At 44.6% G+C, this 12116-nt stretch overlaps 1 protein-coding gene across 3 annotated transcripts in view; it reads right to left on the bottom strand.

Moving 5' to 3' along the window:
- mcph1 (microcephalin 1) overlaps nucleotides 1–11145 on the bottom strand; it is an 88451-nt gene extending 77306 nt beyond the window's left edge. For all 3 annotated transcript variants that reach the window (XR_004412284.1, XM_033022292.1, XM_033022291.1), the window contains exons 1-2: nucleotides 11041–11145; nucleotides 10591–10669 (exon numbers count right to left, since the gene is read on the bottom strand). Coding sequence is in view for 2 of the 3 variants with exons in the window: in XM_033022292.1 (XP_032878183.1) it covers nucleotides 10591–10669; nucleotides 11041–11067 (106 nt within the window). In the remaining variant the exon portion in view is untranslated. The remainder of the gene's footprint in view (nucleotides 1–10590; nucleotides 10670–11040) is intronic.
- Between the last annotated feature and the right edge of the window lie 971 nt (nucleotides 11146–12116).

Here is a 12116-nt window from a genome sequence, read left to right as displayed (position 1 = left end):
CAAGTACAGGAATGTAATGCTGAGGCTTTATAAAGGTACTGGTCAGACCATACTTAGAGTATTACAGGGCTCGAAATTAGCAGTTGCCCGGGTGCCAATGACCACCTAAAGTGCCGTTGGGCAACCTAAAAGCCGAGTCATTTTGCCCGGCTTGGCACTGCAGATGCTGGTTTATACCGAAGATAGACACAAAAAACTGGAGTAACTCAGCAGGCCAGGCAGCATCTCTGGAGAAAAGGAACGTGACGTTTCGTGTCGACGGCGGCAACAGCTGTAGTGCGGGTAATGTACTAGGTGCGGGGTGACGGAGAATCGGAGCGAATGACAGGCCCCGCACAGCAGCAGCGACAGCGGCACCTCCACCCGCACCCCGCCCGTCCTGATAGCGGCCGCTGCTTGCCACTCCGCCAGCGGCGCTTTCAAAACAAACCCTCCCGCACGCCGAGGCCGGGAGGGAGGGAGCGAGCGAGCGGGAGGCCCCCTTCTGCCATCTGAAGCATCTGCACCGCTCGGCCCCGCACCTTGCTGTTGGCTGGCGGAGGAGGGGAGGCGGTGGCAAGGAGATCCCAACTGCCTCCCCCTTTGGCGGCGGCAGTTGGCGGTGGACAGGGACGGCCAAGGCAGCAGGGCAATGATGCCGGTGTTGTCTGAGGAGCGCTGACCTTCCTTTCTCCCCACCTCCTCTCTCCCCCTCTCTTTCCGTCTGTCCCTCTCTCCCTTTCCCTCTTTGTCTGTCCCTCTCCCTCTGTCTGTCCCTCTCCGTCTGTCCCACTCCCTCTGTCTGTCACTCTCCCTGTCCCTGTGTCTCTCTGTCCCTCTCCCCGTCTCTCTCCCTCTGTCTCTCCCTCTGTCTCTCCCTCTCTCCCCCCCATCTCTCTCCCCCCCGTTCCTCTTTCCCCCTCTGTCCCTCTCTCTTCCCGTCTCTCTCCCCCTCTGTCTGTCTCCCTCTCCGTCTCTATCTCTGTCTCTCTCTGTCTGTCTGTCTGTCGCTCTGTCTGTCTGTCTCTCTCCCCCCCCCTTTATCCTGGGACCCCTCCTCTCAATCCTACACTGATCCCCATTCCCGCCTCTATTCAGTCCTCACTGACATCCCGTGCTCCCCTCCCCATCTACCCCCCCCCCTCCCATCTATTCATCCTGCACTAATCTCCCTATCCACCTCACATTGATTCTCCTGCCACCCCCCCATTCATTCTGCACTGCTCCCACCCATCCATCCTGTACTGAGCCACCCATTCATCCCGTACTGACCCCCCCCTTCCATTTATCCTGCACCGATCCCCCATCCATCCTGTAGTGATCCACCCATTCATCCTGTAGTGATACTCCCATTCATCCTGCACAGACCCTCCGATCCACACTGTACTGACCTCCCCCATTCATCCTATACTGATCCTCCCCCCCATTCAAGAACAATGGGGGGGATCAGTCTGAAGGGTCTCGACCCGAAACGTTGCCTATTTCCTTCGCTCCATAGATGCTGCCTCACCCGCTGAGTTTCTCCAGCATTTTTGTCTCACCATTCATCCTGTACCGATCCCCCCCCCCATTCATCCTGTACAGATCCCCCCCATCCACCCTGCACTGATTCCCCCCCATCCATCCTGCACAGATCCCCCCGTCCATCCCGTACTGATCGCCCCATTCAACCCCACTGACATCTGCCGCGCTCTCCCCTCACAATGTTATCTACTCCAACCAACACGCACTAATTCCCCAGCCTCAATCCATCCATTCCGCACCGATTGCCTTCTCAACCCCCCCCCCCCCCCCCCCAAACGTGTTTAATTCCATGTTATTTTTGTTTTTAATCCATAAAGATGGATTAATAAAATTGTGAGCACGTGAAACATTAAAACAGCAGTGTTCAATTGTCACTGCTACCGTTGACAAGTTATTACGGAATTCATTTTACCGGCAAATCAATGTTCTTAATATGGAGTATCAGTACAGTAGTTATTTAATGAAAACATTCACAACTATACATTGGATTTATCCAGATTTTACTTTTACAGTCGGTCATATACATCACAAATTTGGTCAGGAGATATTTCAGTTAAAATGTTAACATTAATTCTGAAGTGGGAATGATGGAAACAGCGTTTATTAATAATTTTTTTTAAATCTGGTGTGTACAAATTGGGTATCTTCATTGCTGTTCATAACACATACATCTAATCTGAATGTCCGGTAATGCGGCGTTTTGACACCTTTAAATATATTACCAAAATAACATTTGCTGCAGTTATGACCTTTGACCATCTCTGTCAGATGGGTATAGTCAGTTTTAACAGCTATTATCATAAAATGTAGTTTTGATATTTCCTTGCAACCTGTATATTTTGTTGTGCATAAATTATGTGGGAAGCGAGAGTGTTTCTGTACCAATAGCAAAAACGACCCATGCTATGGCCATGTCATGATAATTTTCGGTCCATCACAGAGAACATGCTTGCATCAATCTGTAGTGTGCATGGTTAAGCATACATGTTACCATGGTCCAGGATTTATTGACACAGGTTGATAATACGCTGAATAATCTAACCACATTTTTGTTTGGAAGTGGAGTGGAAAGAAATAATAGAAATTGCATTAAATGCAACGTGTAAAAAGAGTTGAGATACTGTTTTATTATTTTGCTGCATGTCATTGGGGTATATATCATGTCTTGATTGGTGAATATGTTTAGTTTGTGACTTTATTTGAAGCAGAAATAATATGTGAATGCTTAATTGAGCATAATTCCGACTGGTAACTACGCACTTCGTCCGAGCACATTATCGCATGCCGTCTTAAATGACCACCTAAACTGTCATTTGGCAATCTAAAAAACTGCCTAGGTTGCCCGGCTGGCAAGAGGGGAAAAAAGTTAAGTGAGAGCCCTGCATTATGAACGGTTTAGGACCCCATATTTGAGAAAGGATGTGTAGGCATCGGAGAGAATCCAGAGGTGGTTTACAAGAATGATGCTAGAGATGATTGGGTTAATGTATGATGAGCGTTTGACAGCACTGGGACTGTACTCACTGGAGTTTAGAAGGATGAGGGGGTAACCTCACTGAAACTATGGAAGTTATAGAAGACTTAATTAAGACATCTATCATACACAGCAGATGTCAGCTATTTTACGTAATCAGCTTATTGTACTCAGACTCACGTGATTGTTAGTTTTGCAGCACTTAACATTTATCTTGTAATCAAGGTACTAAACAAGTTACTAATTTTTACTTTTGTGCAGTGTATCTGTATTCTTAATAAATACATTTGTACCTTTGTGTGTAAACATATAAACCAATGTAAAATGGTGTGGGTAGCCTTGGCTTGAGTAGCCTTGGCTTTAACTGAAACGTAATGGTGGCAGGACAAGCTGGGACATTAGAAGTTATTTTAAGGGTGGCGAGTGAGGGACGAGATATGGACGGGAAATGTAAAGTTTAATAAGACTGAACCAAGGTCGGACGTAATGGTAGCGAGACAGTGAATACTAGAATCAAAGACAGATTGATGCAAAGAAGTACAGCATGAAAGATGGTGTAGCAGAGATAAGGCTGAAAGAGTGAAATAAAAGCTACTCGTTTCTGTGAATCGAAGAGCAGTTAGAGAACAGACAGGTGATCTGTCATCTCTGAATGTTCCAGCTGATGTTTGCAAATAAAGGCTTTCGTCTTCTTGAAGAATTCTCCGTGTCTGTGTCATCTTATCCAACTTTAAGTCTCTAAACCACGACAAGATTGGCGCAGCGAGCAGGGTCGGTAAGAGACCATTAATTAAAAGACAAGTAGCCCAGGGCCTTCCCAGCCCCTTATGTGGCTCTTAAGGACAACAGGACAAAGGTGGCCACCTAAAAATTATGCGTTTTTCCATTTGGACTAATAACCTGTTGTTCATGATAAGCCATTGGGGACACAGAAGTGCCTAGGTAGTTAGAAGGTCTCTCCGACCCAAGAATCAGGCACTAAATTGTTCTAAAAAGGAGGCCAGGAGCATTGTCCGAGAAGGCTGCGCTGTGTGTAGTGAGTAATAATATTTGTGATAAGAAAGTAATGTGATAGTATTAAGAGTTTATTAAGACCTCGTGGATACCGCCCTGAGAGGTCAGGGGTTTGCACGTGCGAGGCAGGTATGAAGACCTCGTGGATACCGCCCTGACAGGTCAGGGGTTTGCACGGACGAGGCAAGTATTTGTGGATACCGCCCTGAGAGGTCAGGGGTTTGTACGGGCAAAATACGAATGAGTATTCTATGGATACCGCCCTGAGAGGTCAGGGGTTTGTACGGGCAAAATACAAATTTAAGGTAAATGCATAACAGAAAGTGTACACAGTGATAAAATATTGTAGAATAGCAGAAAGTAAAATAGTAATAATAATAGTGTATGGTTTAAGGACTGAGTTTCTTAACTGTTTGTGAACATAAGCTTGCTGCATTCTTTCTGCTGCTTGTTCTTTCAGCATTCTTTCTGCTAAGAGATCAAGACAAAATGTATTCATTTGTCTGGAAATTAATGGGAGTGGCATGTGGTCAGATGTTGAGTGACTAGGATTTTGATTGGTTGTGATCTTAGTGGGGTGTGGTTAGAATTTGAGTGACGGTGAGTCTGACTAATCACGATCTGAATCAATGTCCAATCACAGCACTCAGGAACCTGACTGATAGGGGATTAGACCATCCTACTTTAACTTAAAAGGGAGATAAGAATTATATAAATGTTAATTTTGAAAATTTAATCCGTGTAGAAAATTGCATAATTTATTTGAAGTAAGAATGGAACGAATGTGATTTGTGTGTAAAAAACGGTTTTGAATGAATGAGGAAGTTCATATATGTGATAATTCTTTTGTTTGTTGTAGACCATATTGTAAGGGTAGGTGTATGTTCCTTTAATAAGTTGTAAGCAATGGGGGAAGGTTACGAACAGCTGTAAGGTAACGATTAACTCTTTGTATCCTCGTAACCTAAAAGGGGAAAGTTGGAAAATGTATGTTTCTTGGTTTTTTCGGATGTTTCTTTTAGATTTTTCAGTAAAGTTAATTTGGAAAATTGTTACTAGTGCTAGGAATTGGACATTTAAAATAGTGGTGAGAATGGATTGAAATAATTGGAAATAAGTTAATTGCTGAAACATGACCAGCTTTTATGGTTTGTTGTTTTATGGTAAACATTCTGGTTGGAGAAGGGTGATAATTGTTTGCTGAGATTTTCAGAATTAGCTGAGATTTGAGGAAGTGGCCCAAGGAAGGCATTTTCAAGGTAAATGTGTGACAAGATGGAAGTGTTAATTATGAATTATATGCCCACAGATAAGTTGGAAAAGTGGGAAAAGCGGAAAGGAAAGGAATTAGATACACTTAGGCAGTTTAGAAAGAAAGGAGAGGCAGTTAGGAGATAACAGAAGTAGGAAACAACAGGTGTGAAAGTAATAAATCAGGAGGAGTCAGTGGAAGATTTTAATAAGAAAGAAGGCATACCAGAAAGGATTAAAGTGGGAAGCAGAGGGATAAATTGATGAGACTGCTTTAAAAAAGAAAAGAGCAGGACAGACACAGATTATCAGTTGGGGCACCCATAACCCGAGAGGGCTAAAAATACATTACCCAATATTCCTGATGGGGCAGGAAATGGATTAGGGCTTTGGAGGAGGAGAACGTGGGACGATTATTGGCTACGGGAGATTTGAAGGCACTGTTGGTGAAAGTGATAGGAACCACTAAACTGACAGAACTACTGAAGATGGCTGGTATAAAAATGCTGTAAACAATGCAATAAACAATGGCATGCTGTTTGACACAGTCAGGCAGAGGGTATGGCAGGCCCTCAGACAATGTTACCCACATAAGGTGGACCCCAAGGAATAAAGGGGAGATCCACTGGGAGAGGCAAATAATCCAGCAGCCTATCTGGAGAACCAGCTGAAAAGGTGGAGACTTGAAACTGAACAAGAAATAGAAGGCAACCAGTTAATGAAAACTATATTCTGAACCACTGTGGTGGATGTCATTCCTCCTAAAGTCAAGTCTAGATTGGAGGAGGTGGTGGGATTGTCATCTATTTCCCACCCCCGATTCAGCGATCATTTGGTCTCTGCGGTCGAGAAATATCGCAAAGATAGGAAAAAAAATTGCAGACCAGCAGGAAGAGGTGCAGAGAAAAATGATGCAAATGTAACTTGAAGAGCTCAAAAAGAAAGAGCATGAAAAAAGAAAGACAATGTTGTCAATAACAACAGACCTGGTTGAAAAGACTGAAATAAGTGATGCACCAACACACAGTGAGTCCTATCACAGTGAGCCAAACGGGGGCCAGAGAATTCCATAATAAATGTCTTTGGAGGAGCGTTTCCTCAAATGCCCTATCAGGAGTGAAATAAATCTGGATATAAGCCCAGACAGGACTGGGGTCCCCAAGGGAGGGAGGGATCTCAAGGAGGATGTCAAGAAAGGCTAGTAAGGAGACAGGTAATGGATAAGGTGTGTTGGGAATATGAACAGGTATAGTAATCAGGATGCGGCTGGGTTTTAAATACTAGCCCCATGTTTTAATCAGATGTTAAAGGCAGAGTTGGAAGGTGTACTCTTAGAAAGTATTTGATACAGTATGTGGATGATTTGTTGGTTTGCTCCACAAGTGAGAAGCAATGTGAGAGAGATTTTAATTATAAAACCTCAGACAGTAGGACAGATGATGATGACCTTGGGAAAGGCAGGATATAGTTCAGACTAGATTGGAAAGTATGTTGAAATTGTGACGTCATTGAGAAAGATAATGAAGGAAGAAGGACACACAAGTCTGAGAAATGTTTTACAGTCAGTGCTTTTGAATGAAGGGGACAAAAAGGTTTTGCTTGTGAATGTTTCTTGTTAAATGGATCATAATAGGAGGTATGTAGGGTTTGAAATGGTGCATAAGGATGAATTAGACTTTAAGGTAATTAAGAGGTTTGGTAGACCTATAGAAATCAGCTTTGACAACGGATTGTTTTCATTCAGAGAGTAGTCAAGTTGGCGCTACAGGCCCTTAGAGTAAAACACAGGTTTGGGTGTGTAACTTCTGCAGTCACAGGCATGGTGGAAAGAATAAATGGAACATTGAAGGTTAATATAAATAAGATTTGTGTAATTACAAAGTTGAATTGGATCGATGCCCTGCCATTGGCACTGAAGAGATGTTGCATGCAAACTAACCGAATAACCCACATAACACCACATGAGATGTTTACTGGCCGACCTATGCAGGTGGCACAATGGAGAGGCCCCTACAAGGGACCGAGTTTGGAACAGTTAGAGGTAGAATTTAAGAAGTATATGCAACAGTTAATTATGATATACAAGTCTATTTATGCACAGGCAAAGTAAAAGCCGTTGGAGGTGGACCAGGAGGAAGGACCCTTTAAACCTGGAGACAAGGTGTATGTATGAGCTTTCCGAACCACCCACCGATGTTCAGGTAGAAGGTTGATCTACCTGGTACCATTTCAATCCTTACATGAGGGCTGTCCCGCAGGTACGAATAGATAATAGCCCTGAGGTAAGTGAACAGGAGGACAAAGAAGTGAGAGAAGAGCAGAGTTCTAACAAGAACGTTGTTTGACGTCAGTGGTGGGCAAATTTATGGAAGGATACTTAAAGATAATATATATAAGAATCTGGATAAATAGGATCGGATTAGGAGGTTAACATGGATTTGTGACTAGAAGGTTATGTTTGACTAATCTTGAATTTCTTGAAGAGGTTATTAGGGAAATTGATGAGGGTAAAGTGGTGGATCTGGTCTAGATGGACTTCAATAAGGCCTTTGACAAGGTTCCACATGGGAGGTTGGTTAAGAAGGTTCAATAAGGAGGTAAGGTTGGTTAAGAAGGTTCAGTAAGGAGTAGCAAGATGGATTAAACAGTGGCTGTATGGGAGATGCCAGAGAGTAATGGTGGATGACTGTTTGTCAGGTTGGAGGTCAGTGGCTAGAGGGGTACCTCAGGGATCTGTGTTGGGTCCACTGTTGTTTGTCATGTACATCAATAATCTGTATGATGGTGTGGTAAATTGGATTAATAAGTATGAAGATGATACTAAGATAGGTGGTGCCTTCTCAAAGTCTACAGAGATTTAGGCCATTTGGAAGAGTGGGCTGAAAGATGGCAGATGGGTTTAATGTTGATAAGTGTGAGGTGCTACATCTTGGAAGGACAAATCAAAATAGGATGTACATGGTAAATGGTTGCGAATTGAGGAATGAAGTTGAACAGAGGGATCTAGGAATAACTGTGCATAGTTCCCTGAAGGTGGAATCTGATGTAGATAGGGTGGTAAAGAAAGCTTTTGGTGTGCTGGCCTTTATAAATCAGAGCATTGAGTATAGAAGTTGGGATGTAATGTTAAAATTGTACAAGGCATTTGTGAGGGCAATTCTGGAGTATGGTGTACAATTTTGGTTGCCAAATTATAGGAAAGATGTCAGCAAATAGAGGGAGTACAGAGGAGATTCACTAGAATGTTGCCTGGGTTTCAGCAACTAAGATACAGAGAAAGGTTGAACAAGTTAGGTCTTTATTCTTTGGAGCGCAGAAGGTTAAGGGGTGTACGTGTCTTGTTTGGGGAACAATGCTTCATCTTCATACGTAATAATACTTGCAGTGACAATCATGTTGTGCTGTGTTTTCCCCTGTATTAAGTCTCTCCTGGTGAAAGCTACTGTGAAGCAACTGCCAATGCTAATGGGTGAAGATGAATCCGGCCCTCAAGGGAAGAGGACCTCGGTGATAGAATACTACTACGATGGTGAAGAAGTGTTTGGAAAATGCTAAATGAAGTCTGTGAGGGAAGCTGGGTCTTTTTTCCTGCCTCACGTAATGGGGGTGGGTTTTTGGCCAGTTTCCCAGGGAGCCAGAGAAAGAACATTACACAGCATTAAGCAAACTTAATTAAAAGAGTCTACATTTTAGGGCTCTATGGGTGATTAGACCTGGCCGATGTGTGTGTGATTTTCTTTGTCTGATGAGACTCGGAGAGTCTCAAATGGGGGAGTTATATGGAAGTTATAGAAGACTTAATTAAGACATCTATCATACACAGATGTCAGCTATTTTACGTAATCAGCTTATTGTACTCAGACTCACGTGATTGTTAGTTTTGCAGCACTTAACATTTATCTTGTAATCAAGGTACTAAACAAGTTACGTAGTTTTACTTTTGTGCAGTGTATCTGTATTCTTAATGAATGTATTTGTATCTTTGTGTGTAAACATACAAACCAATATGTAACAATGTAAAATGGTGTGGGTAGCCTTGACTTGTGTAGCCTTGGCTTTAACTGAAACGTAATGGTGGCAGGACAAGCTGGGACATTAGAAGTTAATTTAAGGGTGGCGAGTGAGGGACGAGATATGGACAGGAAATGTAGTTTAATAAGACTGAACCAAGGTCGGACGTAATGGTAGCGAGACAGTGAATACTAGAATCAAAGACAGATTGATGCAAAGAAGTACAGCATGAAAGATGGTGTAGCAGAGATAAGGCTGAAAGAGTGAAATAAAAGCTACTCGTTTCTGTGAATCGAAGAGCAGTTAGAGAACAGACAGGTGATCTGTCATCTCTGAATGTTCCAGCTGATGTTTGCAAATAAAGGCTTTCGTCTTCTTGAAGAATTCTCCGTGTCTGTGTCATCTTATCCAACTTTAAGTCTCTAAACCACGACAAAACGTACCTAATAGTGAAAGGCTTGGATAGAGTGCATGTGGAAATGTTTCCACTAGTGGAGAGGATTCCATTATTGGGAGAGTCTAGGACCGGAGGGCACAGCCTCAGAATAAAAGGACGTATCTTTAGAAAGGAGATGAGGGGGAACTTCTTCAGTTAGATGGTGAATCTGGAATTCATTGCCACAAACGGCTGTGAAGACCATCTGTGTATTTTTAAGGTGGAGATTGACAGATACTATTATGGGTATGGGTGTCAAGTGTTTTGGGAAGAAGGCAGGAGAATGAGGTCCAGAGGGAAAGATGGATCAGCCATAATTGAATGGCGTGGATGGGCCGAATGGCCTAATTCTGCTCCTATGACTTATGAAGTAGGTTTAGATGTATTATTGTCACGTGTACCAAGGTTCAGTGAAAAGCTTTGTTTTACATGCTATCCAAACCAAAAAGACAAACCATACATAGATACAATCAGTTCAAACTCAAGTACAATAGTTACAAACCAAAGATCCTCCTCATTTTTATCCACCTGTCTTTGTCCCACTCCCACCTTTCTTCCAATTTCACTCTGCAGATTTGTTTAATAATGCCTGTTTTGAATATTTGCTGATTAATCATTTTGTGATTCAGTAAAAATATTGTTACCTCTCTTTGTCAAACACTATACAACTTTTAATCATTACCACAACAAAAGTGACACATATACACAGCACCGTGTTTGAAATACAATTAAAGAGCATAAACTAACACAAATAAGTCGATTTCTACAACTGGCAACTAAAAGGTTACATCTCTAAAGCACCAAAGTTTAATGCACCATCAAATCAAATCCAATTGGAATCTCGATTCCAGTAGGCCACCATCAAATGATCAATGTCACAAATTATGGGCTTGTTTCATACCTTGGAGAATAGATGTTTTACTGCAGTCACTGGTCATTCTGCAATCATGATCCTGTGCAAATATATTTTGTCCCAATCTGGAAAAGAACCAACAATTACCGTACAAGATTAATGGTTGAAGCATCAGGACCGCAGGGAGGGTGAATAAGAGTCCCACGGGGAACGGAGGAAAGCATATGGACACCCCAGGGGTGGGGGGTGAGAATTAGGGGAGAGGGGAGGAGAGGGGGGGGGGGGGGAGGGAAGAGGGAGGAGAGGGGGGGAAGAGGAGAGGGAGCAAGAGGGAGAAGGGGGGGGGAAGAGATATGGTAGAGGGGGAGCAGGGGGGGGGGGGGACGGGAGAGGGGGGGCTGTTTTTCTTGGGGAGGGAGGGGAGAGGCTTCTCTTTTTTTTTCCTCGGATGCTTCCAGCTGTGGGTTAGGTAGCCGGGCTATGTCGCTGTTCACCCATCTGTGGCTCGGATCGCTCGCCCCACATCCGGCCGGAGCGGCGACGGTTGAATGTGGCGCGCTGGCAGCGGCGGTTGACGGCCCTGCGCGAGCATCAGGATGGGCGGGGGCGGGGAGGGGGGAGCGCGCAGGCGCCCAGCAACACAAGGGTGGGCGGGTACATCCACAAAGGAGGGTCGGCAGCGCGCTCTGATTGGTCAGGGAGCGGAATGGCCCCTCAAAGAGCGGGGCATCCTCTCTCATTGGCCGGGCTGAGCCATCACCAGGCGGAGCCTTCATTCGTTGGCAACAGACGCAAAATGCTGGAGTAAAGGGCCTGTCCCACTTGGGCGACAGTTGAGCGTCATTTACGCGACAACTTAAAATAGGTTGGCGCGTCATGACGCGTGGTGATGCATGCAGTGACGCCCGGTGCTTCCCTGTCGCCCCAGGATTTTGGAATGTTCAAAATCCTGGGGCGACATTTGGGTGTCTCAGCATGTCGTGCGCCCTGTCACACGCTGACGTTTGCTGTCCCGTGGGTGACGCCCGATTAGGGTAAAGGGCCTGTCCCACTTGGGCGTCAATTGCGCGTAATTTACTCGGCATCATTTACGCGTCACGATGTGTGCATGGTGCGCATTACGCGCGCATGTTGCGTGGTGACGTAGGCAGTGACGCGCGGTCGCGTGCCCCCCCCCCCCCCCACCCTCCCAGGGTCATCTGCGTGACGTGAAAATGACACAAAAGTGGGACAGGCCCTTTAGGGACCACAGATGGGATTTTAAATATTCTTCCTTCAATGCATGCATTTTAAACATTCATATATTAAAATTAATACAACAAAATCAATTTGTTCCGTTTTAGTTATAGATGTATTGGTCCGCTTCCAGATCCGATCACCGTCTCTTTTCACAGGGATGGATTCAGTGAGTGTAGACTGAACTCCCCTCTCCCCTCTTCCCCGCCCCCATCCCTCCTTCACCACTCCCCCCCCCCCCCTTCTCCCCCTCCACTCTCCCCCCCCCTCTTCCTCCCTTCTCCTCGCGCCACTTCTCCCCCTAATCCAAAATCCACTCACATCCCCTTCTCCTCTTC

The sequence above is a fragment of the Amblyraja radiata genome, chromosome 6 (genome assembly GCF_010909765.2).
Source record: "Amblyraja radiata isolate CabotCenter1 chromosome 6, sAmbRad1.1.pri, whole genome shotgun sequence".
Lineage (NCBI taxonomy): Eukaryota > Metazoa > Chordata > Chondrichthyes > Rajiformes > Rajidae > Amblyraja > Amblyraja radiata.
Note: the sequence above shows the minus strand (reverse complement) of the source record. Positions and strands in the feature narration are given on the sequence as shown.